At 40.8% G+C, this 20,662-nt stretch overlaps 1 protein-coding gene and 1 long non-coding RNA gene across 3 annotated transcripts in view; one reads left to right on the forward strand and one right to left on the reverse strand.

Annotated features, from left to right (window-relative positions):
* COL1A1 (collagen type I alpha 1 chain) overlaps positions 1-17,325 on the reverse strand; it is a 59,179-nt gene extending 41,854 nt beyond the window's left edge. Inside the window, exons 1-2 of one of the 2 annotated variants that reach the window (XM_073004378.2) lie at positions 3,250-17,325; positions 694-879 (exon numbers count right to left, since the gene is read on the reverse strand). In XM_073004378.2, the coding sequence (XP_072860479.2) occupies positions 694-879; positions 3,250-3,331 (268 nt within the window). In that variant the 5' untranslated portion in view covers positions 3,332-17,325. Of the gene's footprint in view, positions 1-687; positions 880-3,249 lie in introns of both variants that reach the window. The other variant, XM_020793967.3, reaches the window with a different exon arrangement.
* On the forward strand, positions 879-20,335 carry LOC144583666 (uncharacterized). The gene is made up of 2 exons (XR_013537587.1): positions 879-1,695; positions 17,321-20,335. It is a non-coding gene; the product is annotated as an uncharacterized LOC144583666 (long non-coding RNA).
* The last annotated feature ends 327 nt before the right edge of the window (positions 20,336-20,662 follow it).

The raw sequence follows: 20,662 nt of genomic DNA on the forward strand, positions 1-20,662 counted from the left end.
GAGAAACAGTTATAATAGCTGAAATGCCTATATTTCAAAGAAAGGAAATGATCAAGATTCTTGTGGGCGAGGCACAATTTTAGTGTCAGTAAAAGTTGAGATGTCCTTGATGTCACAGCCTCAAGATTCTCTTCGGCTCCTAACTCTCTCCTAAAAACTTTTTCTACTTCACATACTCTCCCAACTTGGCCAACCTATTGCATGTGTGCATGGACAAATGACAGGCAAGGAAAGAGGCAGGGGTTGTGGCCCTTAAACTGTGGCAACTGTTTGCCATTGTTAATTACAATGAAAGCAAATTCTCTCACCACTGGATAAGTGACAGGTTGGTGGCTAGGAGATTGGGTAAGTAGCTTGACAATAGGTGTGAGGAGTTGGAAAAAGAATAAACAGGTCATGGATTTATATGTGGGTGGATAGCTGGATCTAAGATGAGATGATTATGGCTTGGTATATAATCTAAGACAGGAACAGGGGAAAAGTAACTTAATGGACACTTGGGTGCATTAGTGAAACAGAAAAGACTACACAAGACTCAGAACAGATAGGGTACATAGATATATTTGTGGATAGACAGTTTCTCCAGCCAGCTCACAAGAGTATGGCTGAGGAGGAGGAGGGATTTGTGGTTAATGGTGATGGGAGGATTAGGTGAGCACACAGAAGGGGTGTAGGCTAAATTCATACCGGCACCAGGACAGATTGGACAGCATTCTCCAAAGCGTTGCTCAGGGTTGGGGCAGTCTGATACGTCTTCGCAGATCATCTCGTCACAAAGGATGGTACCGCTGTCGCACACGCAGATCTGGCAGGGTTCTGGTTTCCAAACATCTCTGTCATTGTAATTTAAACCGCCCTGTGTGCAGCTTCCAGGTGGAACTAAAGGAAGAGACAAGACAAGTAGCCAGGTGCATGGAGGAAGGAAGAGGCAACCATCTCTTTGAGAGCCAGAAGCATCAGCACAATAAATGAAACCACAAAGGAGTAAATGAGATACTCTTCAGAGGGTGGTTCAGTCCAGAGAACACACTTATTTTTTCATCAAGTTGTATCTGATTGTTGGCCTCCCTTCTTTCTACTCTCCTCTTACACTTTTTTTGTGTGCATGTGTGTGTTTTTAAAACCTCATCTGCTTTTCATCAAGCAAACTCTAGGATACAGGAAACGAGCCAGCCCCCTCCATAACTCCTTGCTGTTGCTCTGGAATTTAAACAAAACTTCTGGCCACTTGTTAACATCCAACTGGTAACCTCAACGTTCTGGAGCCAAAGCCAAACCAAACACAAAGAAAAGAAAGAGAAGGAAATTAACAGCCTTCTGAAAAGTGAGCAAGGAGGAGAGAGGAGGTTAGGCATTCAGACTGGAGGAGGACCCACAGAGGGAAAGCAACTGTATCCTGCTGATGGTACGTGGCCTTAGGAAATCTGAACCACTGCAAACAATTGTGATAAGAAGGCGATGACACAGGTGTGAACTATGACAGGTTGACGAGGCAAGTGTGATGGCCTCCCTTTTAGGCTAAAATCCTGTGCCCGTTTATTTAGAAACCAGCACTCGGTGATCTCATGAATCTTTATTGGAATGTACATACTTAAACGAAGGATGAAAACAGGGAAATGCCAGAGAATGATGTTAAAGAAGAAGAGAGGAATTTCCCCTCCAACACATTCCATTTAAAAGAAAAGAGTGAAAAAGGTGAGTTCTGTCATTATTTCTCATGCGGGCAGGGCTAGATTCTTTTAAAAGTGAGCTCTGAAAATTAGTTTTCCCTCAGAGTCACTGGATGGATAATGGTTTGGCTGAATTGTATTGGGGGGGAAAGGATGAAAAACAAAATCTGCTACTGCTGGAGGAATTCAAAAATTTAAAAAGAGAACAGCTACTCTTGCAGCATGAAGCTCTCACATCGTCCAGGAATGTTGTAAGAAATGCTCATCAGCCACTAGATGGCAGCAAAAGTACCATTACAGGAGGCAAGGAATGATTTCGCCCAGCTCTGTATTGATTTCTCCGCTGCTTTGGGGGCGTGGAGAGGTTGTCCATTAAACATGTTTTATCACTGACCCCGGAAATAGGCTCATCTTTGATCAAGGCCGATCCATTGCAAAGCCATTCCCCTGCAGCCCCACCCCTGGCAAGGCTACATTGAAGTGCCTTCCAGTTGAAGGCAACGGTGAGTCTCTTGACAGCCACTAGATGTCGCCATTGCACTTGCTTGACTAGAACAAGTCATTCTAACTCTACCATCCAAATGGCTTTGTCTATGAAGTGATGTCTAGACTTTTTGTGCTTTATAGGTTGCTGAAACATTTTCCTTATGAATCATCTTAAGGCTCCCTCCCCCCACCCCACCAGCCTAATACTTTCCTGATGGCTTTTGCAGGCTTCTTCAACAAGACAGGAAAATAACTTTCTCCTCCTACCCTTCTTTCTCTCCTTTTCTCCCTCCACCCAGAACTATTCTTTGGCTTTCCAAGAATACAGAATGAGTTTTCCATCATTTATTACTCCCGCCCCAATGACAACCCACTCCCAGTTCTATCCACCCACCCACCCTTTCTTTTACTGAATCTGGCAAGGCAACACAGAGATTCTAACTGATCCAACTTGTTGCTTTGCCCCAAGGAACATATTTAGAAAGGTGGGGGGAGAGGGAGGGAGGGAAAGAGAGAAATCAAAGGAAATACACCCAGGGCTGCACACAGCTGGTTAAGTTTGCTTTTACAATTGATTTCTTTTCTCCCTAGAATGCTCTCATGAAGCCAGGAAATATCTGGTGGAATAAACACTTGATTTTTTCTGCCACTTAAACCTCTTTTTTCTCCTGGCCATCATGCCAAATCCAGACATATCTAGAAGGTCACAAACGTGCCGACCTTTGAAACTTGAAAATAAGGGGGGGTGCTCAACACCAAACATTGCATGCACTTTCTTCGCCTTATTTTATTTCTGTCCCTTCTGAGCCGTGATCACATACAACAGGAATGGCAATGACACTGAAGTATTCCTTTACAAAATCATAACATCTTCCCCTCCCCAGCCTTATGGCAAACAGTTTGACCCTTATCCTGTACAGCTGGATTTCAGAGATTTCGAAGACGGCATGGCTTTGCATTGAACAGAAAGAGGCAGGAAAAGAAAACCAGGGAGACAGATTTTCTTACCCACTTTCTAAATACAAAATTATACTTTAAATATGGTTCTTTCTCATGTACACAGTGCTGAGAGCAGACAACGCGCTGTACTTACTGTCTTCTTCGCCTTGGCCTTTGGTGAGTAGAACAGTTGCTGCTATCAAAAGCAGTAACCGGGAATCCACAAAGCTGAACATGTCTAAATATTAGACATGAAGACTCTTTGTATCCGGGGTTCTGCTTTAGTGTCCAGTCATGCAGGGACGGTCTGATTTATGTAGTTCCACTCCAGACCCCAGCAGAAACTTCCTACTGACTCTGTCAAGTTCTTAGGCTCCCTTTTTATATGGTCCAGTGTCCCAGAGGTGGATCCTGTCTTCGCTGGCTTCTGAGTGCTGTGGGGGGATCTTGGGCCGGCCCCTTAACCAATCAGGGAAGCCCAGCCTGCCCCCAGACACACACACACACACACACACACACAGGCAAACGCACACACATATGCACCCACTCCCAAAAAGTTGAGAAGCCAAGCCAAGCCTCTTTCTAACCAATCACAAAAGAAAAGACCCTGGTAGACTCCCTTCCAAAAATGAGTGGATCTTTTAAGTTGGCAGTGCATCCTGCAGGGAGAGGGAAGAATGTAATGGGGTATGCTTTGAATGGGGCAGTTTAAGAAGAAAGGAGGAATAGAAATGGTGAGGGGTAGGAGAAGAAAGATTTTGCAAAAGTGGACTATCGGAAGGTATGCAAGAGGAGAAAATTGTAAGGTGGAATTCCCAGCTTCTCCAGAAACACCTGATGGAGCACCAGAGGGTGGTATAGAGCAAAGTGTGTTTCTTTCGTTCTTAAAACACAACTAAAGCAAAACTTCTGGGACTATGCAAGCTTTGAGCAAATATCAGATAATCTTTGTTAAGTTGCAGTTTGCTTCAATCTTATCCATCTTCTCTCTCCTGTTGGAATAACTGTTATTTAATTTTTTTAAAAGGAATATGTAGAACTGTTTTAATTAATTAACTGGTGTGCCGTCAAGTCAATTATTCTGACTTATGATGACCCTTTTCAGGGTTTTTTAGGCAGGAGCACTCAGAAGTGGTTTACCATTCCGTTCTTCTCGGAGCATCCTTAGACTGTGAAACTTACCCATGGCCACACAAGCTGGCTGTTCTGGAATGAGCAGTGGGGATTTGAACCCCCAGCCAGATACCTATCTCACTGAGCTACCCACACAGCTAGCTATGTGTAAGTGTAGGGACTATTAAAGTCTGCTTATGCGTGGATCGGAGGCTATGTTTCTCCCCGCACACTGTAAAAAGGAGGAGAGGAAGATCTTGGAATTACCGGTACCGGAATGAAGAAATCATGCCCTTTGCCTCTGTGTGTGTGTGTGTTGAAATTATAGGGAAAGGGGATATCTCCGCTATTCAGCAATCCTTTGTACAGAGAGTCTCTGATGCATGCACAGAGTTTTCTGACCTTCCTTATTCTCTTTTCCATCTGTACGCATAGGAGCTCCATACATGGGGCTCTAGGACAGAATATCTGTACAGGTACTTACTACTGCACGAGAAGGAAATCTGTAATGCTAATACAGGTATTGTTTAAACCATCATCTCAAACACATTTTGTTGGAAATTCCATGGAAATTTATGGGATTGACCGGTTGTGTAATGCATCCAATAACTGAATGATGGACTACAATCTCAACATTTCAGCTTATAGTATATTAATTTTAAATGATTTTTAAAATATCACCAGTCAAGACACTTCTGTGGATTTGTGTCTCTAGATAGCATAGCTATAGGTTTCTACGTATAAGAAAGTTATCGGTGTATTTTCATTTCTTTGTGTCATATGATTTGTCTGTTCTTAAGACTGTAAGAATGTGCAAGTACAAAGATAGATTGCAAATTTCACATTTAACTATATCAGAAGAAAAAACAATTAAAGGTTTTAAAGTTTCTTAAAACATATGTAATGTAACATATTACTTCCCCCCATATGAATGTTATCCACAAACCATTCCCTCACTTCTATTGTACTGCCACGTATATGAAATACTGAAAAATATTGAAAAATTCACAATGTTTTCTCTCTACCCAACATGTGCTATCAGAAACTTCATTAAGAATCTCCCCAAATGCAGATCTTTAGTGCTAATGAAGGAAAATGACTGCATTAAACCTTGCATCATTTACTGTATATTGTAAATATATGAATGGGCCAAACTCAGATCCAAATGGCAAAGATGCATTCTGACTCAAACAAAAGCATTCCAAAAGCCTCAGGAAGAAATCCAAAAGCTGTTTTCTTATTAGCCACACTCCTCCTCTATTATGGACCTTAAGGGCATATTCGTAAAAAAATTAAATAAAATGAAATTGGCAAAGTTCCTTGACTGTTCCAGAGCACAGCAGCCACGTTGGTTGGAAAAAGAAGCAGCATCGTGACACCACACAAGATACTGTATAATTTTTAGAAGCTGCAATTACTGGTGCATATAAATGTGTGTGTGTCTTTGTAAACTATACGTTTCAATCTCTGGAGTCTAAAAAAAAGGCCAAAAGCTTTTAAACAAAGGACATTCTGAGACAAAGCACTTCAGAATAAGGAATGGCATGAGGGCAGGTAAACTCTCCATTAAACAAACAGACAAACCAACAAACCAAGAACTAATGTAACTAGAAATATTATCTTTATATCTGGGAAGAACTGAGGATCAATAGGATTTGGGAAGTAGGTTCCTTCACGGTTTTAAGAATCTAAGTATGTTTCATCAGTGAAAAAGTAAAATTCTGAATTCCTAGCAATCCTGGTCACTTCACAATTATTTGAAAATCCACGAAGTTTGAAGGAGCTTCACTACTTTGTAAGCACCACTGTGGATCTTATCAGGCCACTCTAGCAGAAACATGGCACCTTCCAGAACTGAGGGCAATACAAAGTTGATGAGAATGAAGCTCAGACTGGCAGCCACCTTGAAATGAAGACCGTGATCTTTTGCAAATGAGATCACTTGAGTGAATGGTGAAGGTCCACAGTCAGAATATATAATAGAAATTTCTTTGTAGGTCATCAACATCGTTGACCTAGACTGTTATGTTTTGACCTGAGGTGGATTTGTGGGGCCAGTTTTCCTAGAGAGTGCCTTGTTCTGTTCTTTCTAAAGACAACCACCTCTCCACAGACCCAGCATTAAGCAGCAACTTTCAGAGAAGAAATGTGGTAAAGAGCGGGGAAAGGAATACAAAAGATGTGAGGAGAAGAGAGAAAATGGCTGCTACTGTACATCATCCACTGATGTAATATTTCTGCCTACGATGCATGTGGAAGAAACACTAGACTACTGGAAAAAGAAAGGAAAAAAATGGGGAAAGGTGACTGAAAATGTCCTTCATGATGAATGTGGAAATTAAAGGTTCTCAAAAAAATGAAGTCCAAAGATGTACATAATACTTTTTAAAAAATTTTCAGATAATACATTAGATCAACATATCAGCTCATCCAACATGTAGCAACTTTGGCAAGTGGTTACTTGGAGCATGCCAGCCTAATGCCACTTTCTGAAGAATGGTATGGTATGCTGGTTAGAGACTGGGATTTAGGGTATGGAAGCCCATGTTTAAACCCATGTTCAGCCACAAGTCTCCTTCTAACAAAGACACAAGCAACCAGTTGTCAGGGTTGCTGAAAGCACACATGGCTCTCAGAGGCCTTTGATGTAGCCCCTGCAAGTGCCCACCGAATCACCAAATTCCTGCGGCTAATTGTTGCTGCCCTTTCCACCAAAGCACTCCTTCACCTCCAAAAAATATGCCTCCAAATTTCACGAGTGTTTGGGCTTTCACTAGAAACTACAGATCCAATAAAAATCCACGGAGTGTAGGATTATGTTTTCCACAGTAAGAATCTGCACATTCCTTGCAATACACTGAGAGGGTTAAGTTTTCATTTGTAAAGATCATATATTTTGTAATATAAGAATGGCCTCACATTAAGCAGGGCCTTCTCAGCTTCTGTACTTTACAGAATATATGGACGAATATACACATTAGGGATGAAACCAAAGTTCCCTCTAAGGTGCATGGCTGCCTGAGTGTGCATGGCTCCGTCCCTTCCGTGCAGCTTTCCTCCTCAGTGCACCCACAGTGAGTGTTTCCATCTCCTTTGGTTCTGGCCATGACGGAACCCCACGGGGTGGGGGGGGGTTGCATATGGAGGCAGAGCCATGAGATGGAAGGGGTGAAGCCCCACCCAGTGGGGTTGAAAACTGGAGGGAATGTTGGATGAAATAGAATTTTGTTGGATTTAATGTGTCAAAGTAAGAAGAGTTTTGTACCTCTTGCAAGAACAATCATACTTCATTTCAAAAATTTGCATGTTTGCAAAGTTTACCTGATATTTTTGGGAGAGAAAGTATGCTCAAAACAATGTGCCTAATTTTAAAAAGAAGGTAATAATAATTATCATCTATGTACAAGTAGGGAAAAAATATCCACAAACACAATTTTAACAATGGGGAACATTTTTTGAGTAAAACAAAATAAATGTGCACATTAGGAAAATGTGCTAAAATCTACACAAATGTCCATGTTCCTCCCATCCCCCCAAAAGGAGCATAAAAAGTCTCACAATGGATGCAAACTGAGTACAAGAATAAATTACATTTTGAAAAATGCATTTTGAGAAATGCAACCAAATAGTAACTGAGAGATTCTGACAACGCTAACGTATTTATTTGTCACATTTTCCCCTATAGGGGAACCAAGGAGGCTCATTACAATTAAACTTATACAATAATCACAAATTTTAAAATGTCATAACAAACTATACTAAAAATAAATTAAAAGTTTATCAATATTAAAACCACAATTAAATAAAATTTTAATTTTTAAAATATATTTTTAAATAATTACAAATATTTTTAAAATATATATATTTAAAATATTTAAAAATCTCTACATTCCTGAGTCCTCTACTCATTACTTTAAAAGCTTCCTGAAAAGGAAGATGTTTGCCTGCTTAGGATCTTCCCAGAGCAGCGCATTCCAAAGCCTGAGAGTAGCCACAGGTAAGCTCCTCTCTTCTGTCTTCACAAAATGTGCTTGGGAAATTGGTGGGATGCTCTTGGACTACAACTCCCAGAAATCCTGGCCAGCACAGCTAGTGGGGAAGGGTTCTAAGAGTTGTAGTCCAAGAACACATGGGGAGCCAAGGCTGGGAACCACTGATGTAAAGGTTTTCATATCAGTGTATCTGTTAGCTGCCCCTGTGAGAAGATATCACACGCGCATGGACTTAGTTCAGGCATTCTGTCAGATTAAATCAAGAGAAACACATCATGGACAAATAACTGAAACACAACTAGAGGGCTAGTCAAGGGCAACACTCAGGTCCATCCTCGGTTTCACCTCCTCACCTGTTGCACCACCTGTGACCAGCATCAGTGCTGAATTTGCCCAGGGATATAGTCTTAGACTTCCTAAAATATGGAAGGTGTGCCACACAGTTGGCTTTTTTTGAATTTCTCCTTCTTTCTTCCCTCAGACAGGCAAACTGATTTGGGCTAAATGACTTGTTTTCACCATTAATTGATATTGATAAACAAGCTTTCCTTGGCTTGATTCAATATTAACATTTCTTCTTCTTCGAATAATAAATATATCTCAGGCAAATTGCAAGACAATGATTGGGGGGGGAGTATTAATCTGTTTCCTAGTATTCTCTGTTTGCTCATGATGTATATATACACAGTGATGATTGAACATGTGTAGACCTTACTGTGTTGCCTCCTGAGACTTAAGAGTGGCAAACACTAGCCATCCATGGTGGATCCTGTAGAATCTGGGTTATATTCTGTTTCCAAAACAATACTTCTCAGACAAAAAGAGTTGTGACTTATCTGGTTGTGCATGAAACAACTGGCAGAATTGATCTCTAAGCAGAAAAGGCAGCTCGTCAAATAAAAGGCTCCAGAAGTGATAGATCTAACCAAATTAAAATGACATTACATGGGAAAACAATACCAATAGTTGGAATTATGGTGGCCTTCGGTTAAATCGGGATCATAAAGAACAATTGGTTGGCACAAGAGAGATTCGTTGTTACTTTGTTTGGAACACAACTTATGTCGAATCTGTGATGCTCAGCTATGTTCTGATGTAGTGAACATTTTTTTCCTCCAGGAAATTCTATCTCGTTCGGAATCTAAAAATGCAATAATGTGCACTATGCTGACCCAACCATTCTCAACATGCATGTGCAACATTTTTATGTTAATCCTCAATCTCTAAGAAGCTCTCACTGACCACTGAAAAATATGAGACAAGACCAGCCAATAAAATAACCATTTTGTCCACCAAAGAGCCTGATAGGATGCACACAGAGATTCTATTACTGTGTTATTAATTTAGTAATAGCTATTTCTCAGGCACATTTCAAGATCATGATCTTTCCAAACATTATGAAACCATGAACTTCAGTATCACATTATTAAAATATAATTTCAAATGGAAGCTTAATACAGTGGCTGAAATGTTGTCCAGCTCTGCATGCGAGCAACAATAATGTCAGCAGCAGTGGCAAATTGTTGTTGATTAAAGGCTTCCTTGCGGAATTTTGGAGTGCAAGTGACTTTGTGACATGACGTACCAGCCGAATGCACCTCCAAATAGCCTTTAATGGGCAGTGATTGGCTGCTGCTGCTGCTGCTACTGCTGACATCATCTCCACTGTGCACATGGAGCTGTACAACAGGATTTCACTCTGTGTCTCAGGGCAGCAAATAGCATAAAATCTTTACAGGTAAAAGCCAAAAACAGCCATAAACAGAAATACAATCTATAACAATGGTAAATCCCATAAAACTATTATGGTTAAAAGCCAGAAACAGCAAGGATGGTATTGCCATCAAGTACAAAAGGACAGGACATTTTAGTCCTAGGGAATCATGTTTTGTTGCAGGGCATAACTCTAAAGAATTAGAGGTACACTGAAAGCATTCTGCAGCATTGTTACCCCAATAGCTGTAAAAATGTGCACAAGATTCCCTCAGATGTCATGGGTTCTTCTTTTAAACAAACAAACAAACAAAAAACAGCTGAGATTTTTGAAAAAGAGATGTCAGGCTTACATTGTAACAATGTAATATTTGGACAAAATTAAAATTGTACCCTTTTTAAGCAAAATATGAAACAGAGATTCAGACATGACATACTAGCTGGAGTGAGGGTTGGAATTTGGGATGGGGGGAAATCAGGAACTGCAGAAAAACTGCATGACATCCTAACCATAAGGGTCTCTTTGGTCACCAAATCACTCTTGGGTCCTTACCAAATTTTGTGGGCCCCAAGGGAAAACAATCTCTTTCTAGAGTTACAGGGGGAAACATCCTGCCTGAAGCTTCAGGGAATTTCTCCAGCCACAACCAATAATACTGCAATGGAGAGACTAATGGTTTAAGATAGTAGAAATCACACTCCTCTGCTCTGAACTCTTGAGGCCCTGGTAAATGGCCATCCTTGTCAATCTTCTGGAGCTAGCCCCGGGAACAGAAATTAAAAAGAAGTCTGCAAACGGACACATTTATTTCCTTTTTCACAGGATCCACCAACACTCCCTTTTTTTTTTTTTCAGATCCCTCCTCACTGTGAAACAGATTTCACAATTCTGGAATGCTGCTCTTTAAAAAATGGTGCAGATCTTCTTCTAAAGTCAAAGTGACACGTCAAAAGGGGAGTTGTATGCAGGCATTCTCTCTCTCTCTTTGTGTGTGTGTGAGAGCGATTTGAATAGGTTGCAGTAAAATGCAAGAGATCACCAAAGCAACTAAACTATTTTTTTTTCTTCCCTTCCCTTCAGGAAGGCAAACTCAAAATATCTGGCAGGCTCTCAAGGCAGTATCACTGTAACCCAGACACGTTGCAAGCAGGAGGCACCTCCCACACCTTCTCCCTCTTCCTATCATGACTGGTTTTTTGGAAACTTAAAAAAAAAATCTGGATGTTTTCCAAAATGAGGATGTGTCTTTAATTTTTGCAGCATGACCAAAAAGAAAAGAATGTATATATGCCTCTGTATGTAAAAAGAGGGAGGGAGGGAGAGAGAAAGAAAGTGGGACAAAACGAGGCCGGGCAGAGTGGGGAGGGAGGAGGGACGCCACCTCATCACTTTGCAGCTAGTAGTTTTGGGCTCAGGAATGTAATGGGTTTGCCGGAAAAAAAGGGAGGAGAAAATATATTGTGGAAAGAAAGGGGGGGAAGAGTTGGAAAAGAAGGAACAAGAGAGAGAAAGGGAGGGAGGGAGACGGCAAAAGAGAGTAGGTGTCTCCTGCGAGGAGCCATAGTGATACGTGGGTGGGTAGGTGCAGAATAAAGCCTCAGTTGCAACAACGTTAATCCCCTCAACCAATAGACAGTACAGCTTAAAAATTGGATTAACCATTTTCCCGACAGGACGCACACACTGACTCACTTAACATGCGACTGCTACATGACTTTAACCCGATTTTGAAAATCCGATCCAGTTGTCGATTCATTTTCATAGTGTAACCATGGTCTTAAATGCAGTGGTGGATAGGCCATAGATTTTATGAGGGATCTCTTTAAATATCTGTGTGTATTACTCACATAGAAGCAGCTCTGCTGTATTTGGGGCCCTCCAGGCATTCTGCTAACTGGAGGCCCTGACATTTGTGTTATGAAGAGTATATTTGAATAAGTGGTGCCTCGCTTAGCGATGTTAATTTGTTCCAAAAAATCGCTGCTAAGCGATTTCATCGCTAAGTGAAACGCAGTTTCCCATTGAAATGCATTGAAAACTGGATAATCTGTTCCAATAGGAACGAATTGCCATCCTTAAGCGAAAATCGCTATAGGAAACATCACTAAGCGAAACACGGTTCCCCAATTGAAATGCATTGAAACCTATTCAATGCATCTCAATGGGGGAAAAATACAACAATAAATTTAAAAAAGAGTCAGAACAAAGTCAAATTTGGTTAACAAAGAGTTTATTAAGTGCACTTTATGATTTCAAACATTTTAAACAGTAAACTTTAACTTTATAAATAACAGGAAAACATTTTAAAAACTGCAAACATGAGGCTGTTTAAACCATCGTTAAGTGAAACAAGGGACCCAAAATTTAATCGTTATGCAAAGCATGGTCCCAACCATTGCTAAGCGAAAATCACCCATAGGGACCATCGTTAAACGAAGCACAAAAACGCTCCGGAGAAGTCGTTGCTAAGCGATTTCGTCGTTAAATGGAGCAATCGCTAAGCGAGGCCCCACTGTATCTTCTCAAGGAATAAGGAAGCCAACGTCATGTTGTGGTTAGATTGTTGGACTGAGACTTGGGAGATGTAGGTTCTAGTTGCCCCTGAACATGGAAGTCAGAGCATGGAAGTCAGCCAGTCACTGGATTTCTGACTGACCTGCATTGCCGAGTTGTTGCCTGCTGTGTATGCCACCATGATTTCATAGGAAGAACAGCAGAATACAAATGCCATTCATAAATGGACACATCATGAGGTAGTCCATGTCTGAGTATAGGGAGCATGTCACCTTGACTTTTGAGGTGATGTACCCCAAGACAATGAGCCACCCTACATAAATCAATGGCCTCTGAGCAACTGGTGACTGAGTCTGCTATAAAGTCCCAAGAAGAAAAACTGGTAAGATGCACTTATGCATTGATTTATTTGCATTTGCAAGCAAGTCCATCCCAGCTTTGGAAAATATTTCCATTAGTGACACTAAGCCTGTGTTCAAATGATAAGCTGGATCTAACCTAAAAGTGCAAAGCTATGTATGCCTATACAATTGAAAGCCCACTCTTCATTTCCATGTAAACAGGATTAGGTATGGAAATATGTATAGGAGTGAGTTCTACATTCATTGCATTTCATTCCTATCAAAATCAATGGGATTTAAATTTGGTCTTCATGGCTAACTTGTATCATTTTTAAGCCTATACAGAGACTGGTAATTTTACTTTCTTGGACTTCAACGTCTATAGTCTGTCTGGGCTGCCTAGGTGATTCTTTGACTTTAGTTGAAAAAGATATAATTAGAGCAACCATCTTGGTCTCCTACTGAGGACAAAATGCCATTACTTTTCACTATCAGCAAAAGCATCCATTAAAAAACATGTTTTTTTATGTGAAAAAATTATATTTGACATTAAAAACCTTGGATTGCACACAAATAAAAGGTTTTCTGCACAAATACAAGTTTTGTGTGTGCAAAATATAAGAGTTTATAACCAAACAAACAAAACTCCACACGCCAGTTTGATATGAAACTCCACACTATTACAAATTTTTTTCATTAAAAAGTGCCAGAATAAACAAAAATTCTCATACTCCCACCCAGAGAGGAGAAAACTTTTGAAATGTATGGCTTTGTTTGTGATTGAAATAAACAAAGATTTACATCCCTCTGAGAAAGAATTAAGTTGGTGAAAGTTGGGCTAATTTTTTTAAAAGCCGTCTAAGCTAGTGATGGTGATGTTCAACATTTGGTGGTGATAAATTCCATTGATCAATCAGCCATTACAAGACAATAAGCTTCCTTCTGGTGGTCATGAACCTCCTGCTTATCCAATTATTTCCAGAGAAAGATCTGTTCAGCGGCCTTCACTTTCTCCATGTCATTCATTATATAAGAGTTCAAAAGCATTTAATGGTCACAGTAGGATGTTTGACATCTCCCACAAATTTCAGATTAGATTTCGTTTTCTGATTGGCTGTCAGGAGGTAAACATGGGCTTTTTTTCAAATATGATTGGTTATCGAAAGATGTGCTGGAATTACATATCTGGAATACTAATGGGGTTTCAGCCTCAACAAACTCTATGACAAGATGATGGAATTTGAAAAATAAAGATTTTGATTACAAAGGCATCTGTATAAACGTCAAGAAAAAGCTGCATTGAAAGTTAAAGAGAAGTATAACAAGGAGTCATGCTCTTAGGGCTGGTGCTCTGAAATTATTCTTAAAGTTCTTGTCTAATTGTCAGTGGAGAGGGTATCCATACCATCCAATAAATAGATGATATAATATTACTGGATGAAAATTTAGGTGGCCTAACTGGAAAGATTACTCAATGAACTCACTGAAATAAGTAGTGTAAGAAAAGCAGATTCACAGTAATCAATTAAAAAAAACACCAGCCCAATAAATTAAAAGGTGAACGTATATAGTGAGTTAACAAAACAACAACAAAAGATAATTCTAACTTTCTCTTACATATTATATTCTTTACATTAAAGAAGTAGCTCTGGATCATTTCTGTTCTGAATTCAATTTTTAAGTTAAGTACTACATTGCAAATAAATAAATAAATAAATAAATAAATAAATAAATAAATAAATAAATAAATAAAGAAAGAAAGAAAGAAAGAAAGAAAGAAAGAAAGAAAGAAAGAAAGAAAGAAAGAAAGTGTGAAGCATGGAAGCTAAAGGAACACCACATTCTGCTCGACACGTTAAAGCATGGAATATAAATCAAGATGGTTTGTTTAAAAGTGCAGGGTAATAGACAGCAGACCTGGAAATGTCTAGTATTTTGGTAATATTTGCTTGTTTGTTTGTTTGACTGAGTGTTTTACAAATATACAGAGTCCAGTTTGGGAACAGACTCCTAAAGCAAACAATTTAGTTGCTAATCTTACGTTCCCAAAGTGGTAACTACAATCCAAGGCAATTCATCTTCTCAGCCAGCTTACAATGAACTCTGTCTTTCCTTGCTTCTACCTAGATTGTTACTGCTTATAGAAGAGGCATGCACAACATGTTTCAGTCCTCGAGACAATGCATTCAGCATTGGCTATGACAGGACAACAGCCTCCTAGAGAGGGGTACTCAGGAGAAAAGTGTAGGGAATGCACTATTGCCTCAGCCCACCTTATGGTAGGACCACTCCAGAATCTGTTAATGCAGGCTTGTTTATAAGTACATACTGGGTTTGGCAGGTTAGCATTATCAAATTTCCTAATATTCACGGAATTGCCACTGCTGTTGGGGCTTATGCAAAAAGAAGGCTCATGAGTTATATTGCTGGTGCTCCACTCCTTTCTTCCTAGAGTTCCCTCCACAAACACTTGATATTTTGGTGTATTGACATTGCAAAAGCTGAAAACACACACACACACACACACACACACACACACACACACGCACGCACGCACGCACGCACGCACGCACGCACACACACACACACACACACACACACTTGCACTGAGTCAGTGAGCCCTGACACAGTAGGAAGGGGTGGGTATAGGTACCCAAGATTTAATATTAGCAAGAACTCTGGAAATGTAAGCCATTGCTCACAGCTAGAACCTAGACCTAAGCAGGAGTTTCTCCTGTATAGGTACATTAGCATCAATATGGAGAAAGGAATGATGGAGGGCTAGTCATTCAGCTCTAATCATTACGATAAGGTAAGTAATAACTGAACAGGGATCTGGTAATCCTACAGCATACAACTAATTGATGAACTGTTTGTCTTTGATCAGATTCAACCTTTTTCTGTTCACAATCAACCCAATGCCACTACGTTCTGGCATCAATATCAGCAATAATTGCATGCTTACTTTATCTAAGTAAGGGAAGGAGTCTGCCATTTTATAATTAAAGGGCAACTCCAATCTTACCTTACCTTAATAAAACCAGGTCAAGGATAGGTGTTCAATTGTATCAATTATTTTGTATTGATGACAGGCTATACAGCAGAGATTAGTTACTGTAGGGAAACCCAGCTAGTAAGAGTAGCTGATTAACTGAAAGAAGGGTAATTGGCCTGGAATGGATGTTTTAGAACTGAGACCTGTTTCTGGCAAAAGCAAGAGGGAAGGCTGTGCATAGCAGATACAGCCTGTCCTGCAGTATCTGAACTAGAGAACCAAAATCCATCGCCTGTGTTGAAATGAGGTTCAGCTGCCAGTCTGGTTCACTTCCACAGATGAACTGTGGTGGCATCCTATTCTTTGCCTCAGGCAGCAAAACTTGGATCGGCCTTCCTGCAAGTTCTTCCCACAAGTAGGAAACTCCATAGATGAGGTAGATTGGAGACAAGAACAAGGGAGGGCAGGGAGAAGCATACATTCTTTATAAATTTAACTCTGTTGAAGGCAATCCTAGGGTATGTTATCTTCCTGCAGAGAAAACTGGAGCAGATGGAGGGCATCTGGGATTTGTTAACTTGGTTCAACACGACAAACACATGGGTTGCATTAAAACAAGGCTCATTCCTCCCTGCCCCCCTACCCCCTTCTTCTTGTGCTCTTGGAAAAAGTATCCCTAGCACTCTATTCTGTTGCCACTTGGAAAACCTTCACCCAGCAAATGATGCCTTCATTCTGAGCAGAGTGAAAGCAGCCCAAATTCTCCATTCTCTTCATCCCTGTCTCTCTCTCAACCTCCCCAGATTGGGCTTACTATATAAATAAAAAACCCCGGCAAACCACAAAGGGAAGTCTGGATTTTAAGGGATTCTTGGTAAGCATTGCCCTGACCTTGATGTGTCCATCACTGCTTCCTTTTGTTTAGCCTGAAAGGCTAGCTCTTTCTATTTGTCCAGCATTTAGGCATCCTTCAGTCTCGAAAGATTATGGTAACATGCTCTGTATCGAGGACTTGGATCAGCGTCTAGTGTGGCTGAGGAGGCCAATTTGAGAGTGACAATCTCTTCCACACTGAAGACAAATCCAGTCTTTCCCCTGTCCAGCTCCCTGATTTTGCTGCTTTTGTGACTTCCTCTTTGCCTCGGCCTGCTGGACAAGGGTCTCTTCAAATTGGGAGAGGCCATGATGCAACGCCTGCCTCCAGGCTGAACGCTCAGATGTCAGGGTTTCCCATCTGTTGAGGTCCATTCCTAAGGCCTTCAAATCCCGCTTGCAGATGTCCTTGTATTGCAGCTGTGGTCTCCCTCTGGGGTGATTTCCCTGCACTAATTCTCCATACATCCGCCTAGAGTGGTCCAGTGGTCCAGATAGGTGGGATATAAATCAAATAAATAATAAAATAATAATAATAATACAGGAGATTCTTTGGAATCCGACCATCAGCCATTCTCACGACATGCCCAAGCCAATGAAGACGTCACTGTTTCAGTAATGTATACATGCTAAAAATTCCAGCTCGTTCTAAGACTACTCTGTTTGGAACTTTGTCATGCCAGGTGATACCAAAAATCTGTCGGAGGCAACGCATATGGAAGGTGTTCAGCTTCCTCTCCTGCCACGCATGAAGGGTCCAGGACTCACGGCAGTACAGGAGTGTGCTCAGGACACAGGCTCTATACACCTGGATTTACAAAGCACAGAGCACTATCTCCAGCTTACATATTCATTATAACACCTGCAGGGAGTCCTCTGTATATATGGATGGATGTGGGTGTGGAATGGGGTAGGTATGTTCAGATTTTCTAAGGGATATGAGTAGGGTGGCTGTGGCATCAACACTATGCTGCTGTTCAGAACAGTCCACAGAAAAACTGGAAATGGCTCTTGATGATATTACTATTGTTAAGATCAATAACTCTTATTAACTGTTGTGAACTACTTTGGGTATTAGTACTGGGGAAAAGGTGGGATATACACCTGCTGGAAGAAGAACAATTCCCTGCATGAATGTCTTCCGGCAATCAGGTAAGTGGAAATAAATGTATAAATAAGAAAATGTAATATGACATCATTTTCCTTGGTTATTAAAAATGCCTCAACAAATGAATTGAACACATCTGAAGTAGTGTTCTCTTCTGTACGTCAAGAAAGGCAAGTATAATTTTTAAGACAGTGTTTGCCATGGATTTTTAAAATATTGATAATTCATATGAGAATTAAATAAACACATCTGCGCTCCCAGTGAGCCTGGGACATCTATAATAAAAGAACACAAGAGTTTTGCCAGATCACACCATGTGCCTGCCTCTGGGGAATCTTTAGGCATGGTGTGGCAGTAATAGTGTCCTCCCACTTCTAGTTTTTTAGCAACTGGTGTTCAGAGATGCATTACCTCCACTACTGGAGGTAATGTACAGCCATCATAACTGGTGACTTAGCTCTTGAGAGCCTGATCCTCCAAGAATTTACCAACCCACCCTCCTTTGAAAGCAGAGCAAGTTGGTGACCACATCATGTGGGCTAAACTCTTTAGTGTAACTGTGCTGTAGGGAAAAAATGCTTCCCAGGCTCCTACTGTTTAGCTTTATTGAATGCCTGTATGTTCTAGGATTAGAAGAAATGGGGGAAATGCCAGACCCATTTTCCATATACCAAGCATAATGCCTTTGCTTTACCTTCTATTGCTCAGTGTATTTTCTTAGCTGAGAGGAAAGAAGTACCAACTGACTGATCAGAGGGAGGCAAGAGACACAGCCTTCTTCATGGTGTCTCAACTTTACCCTGGAACAACTGCCATATAGAAGCATTTTAAGATTTTAAAAAAAGAAAGACAAGGCATGGACCATTAGGGCTGGCATCAGCACCCAGTGTTCTTGGACAGGTGCCAAAGCATCAGCATCCTATGAGGGAGAGAGGGCAGTAACCAGGGTGTAACAATCAGCGCTTTAACCTAGGACACCAACATTTAGAGGGTGAAAATCCATCAGTTGGTATTTCCTGCTGGAAGACTCAAATCCTGAGTGCATAGACTGCTTCCAGCCAATCCTCCCCAAACAAAAGGATTTTTTTTTTAAAAAGGGGGGGACCAGCAGAGAACCAATATGGTGATTATGTGCTAGATCTAGGTGTTCCTTCTCCTTCCTCCATATTCCCCCCTCATCTGCTAGTCTTGTGTGAGCCAAAGTTAAGCAATAGAGCAATGAAGTCCCAGGTACCAAAATTTACTATTTATCTCCCCACTCCTTTCTTTTTCCTCCTCCCCTCACTGTGGCACTCCAAACAGGACCAGATAGTTGGGTCCAGCTACTCTTTTAATTGCCTATACTTCCCAACATAGTATTGCTGAAGAGTATTGTGGCAAACGAACACATTGGCTAGACCTGGCTGTCTGGTGCTGTTCGGAGCACAGTTGGGGGTCCACACTGTTGCCAGCCACTGCCACTAAGTCAGGCCACAGGAGACCACCAACAGAGAGGTCCATCAGAGGTATTCTGCCTGTGGCAGACCCCCCTCAAAACACACCAAAACACCATCACCCCCTCAAAACACACCAAAACACCATCATAAAACACCTAAGATAAAATATTCCAAGGCTAATACAAGTATTTTACTAAATCCTCCTTCTGCTTAACATCCTTTGCACATCCTCTATTCCTCTGCTGGAAAGCAGGTCAGCTGAAGGCCTCTCCCCTTGCCACCTCTATCTGCTGACTCTTCTGTCTCAGAAGAGACTCCTCCTATTCAGTAGGAGGTTCAACCACAGGCTACATGGAAGACTACGCCTAGTCTATTATGGTCCTTGCTACCAGGCCACCATACAATCGTCCGCTCTCTTTCCCCTCAATTGTGGCTGGCCTGGTGATACCCAGCAATCAGTCATGGCGGGTTCAGAAGCTATTTCCAGCTCCTAATTAAACTCTTGCTAGCCAAAATGCCACAAGGCCCATTAGCAAAAACCTAAAAGAGGGCCTCGCAGGATCCCGGCCCAAAAGGACTTCAAACACAGGATGTTAGTTGCATTACAAGAGTGCAGTGTGTGTGTGTGTGCGTGTGGGGGTGAGACCCTGCATGTATGTTTGGGGTGTATATGTATATATGTGGAGAAGAGAAGAAATAATTCCATCCATGTACATACGCACACATTTCTACACAGATATTTTGAAAATCTGAGATTGGAAAAAAAAAGGTCTCTCCAGATAAGGTATGGAAAAAGATCAGAGGCTTGTAATACACAGCGTGTTTCTAAAATAACTAGAAGTAACTATTTAGTCATTTTTTGGAAATGTGAAAATAAAGAAAGTTTTCAGTTTTGAAAAATTGTAGATATAGTTATAACTTACTACCCTGTTTGCCTGAAAATAAGACCTACCCTGAAAATAAGCCCTAGTATGATGTTTCAGGATGCTCGTAACGTAAGCCCTACCCCCAAAATAAACCCTAGTTAAGTTAATCCCACCCTCCACCATTGTGCAGCATCATGCAGCAACCAGAAGAAGATGACATGACTGTATTTGAATAAATGTAGGTTGTTGTACATGAAAAATAAATAAATAAACATCCTCTGAAAATAAGTCCTAATGTGTTTGTTTTTTTTGCAGCAAAAAAATAATATAAGACCCTGTCTTATTTTCAGGGAAACACGGAGCTTTTGGGCAGATATCTGTAACTGTAAGCACTTTAAAAAATATCACTTTTTGAGCTCTAGGAAGAAATCACCACCCACCACCAAATTCTATGTTATTGATTAAGAGTAAATAAGAGAGGTGGTTGTTGACTCAATGTCAGATTGCTTGAGCCAAAATGAAACAAATTTGGGGCAAGACCATGCACAAGAGGCATAACGGTGTTGGTGATACAGCCAATAATGTATGATTTAATAAATACAGTACTTATCTCAA

Source organism: Pogona vitticeps, chromosome 6 (assembly GCF_051106095.1).
Source record: "Pogona vitticeps strain Pit_001003342236 chromosome 6, PviZW2.1, whole genome shotgun sequence".
Taxonomy (NCBI): Eukaryota; Metazoa; Chordata; class Lepidosauria; order Squamata; family Agamidae; genus Pogona; species Pogona vitticeps.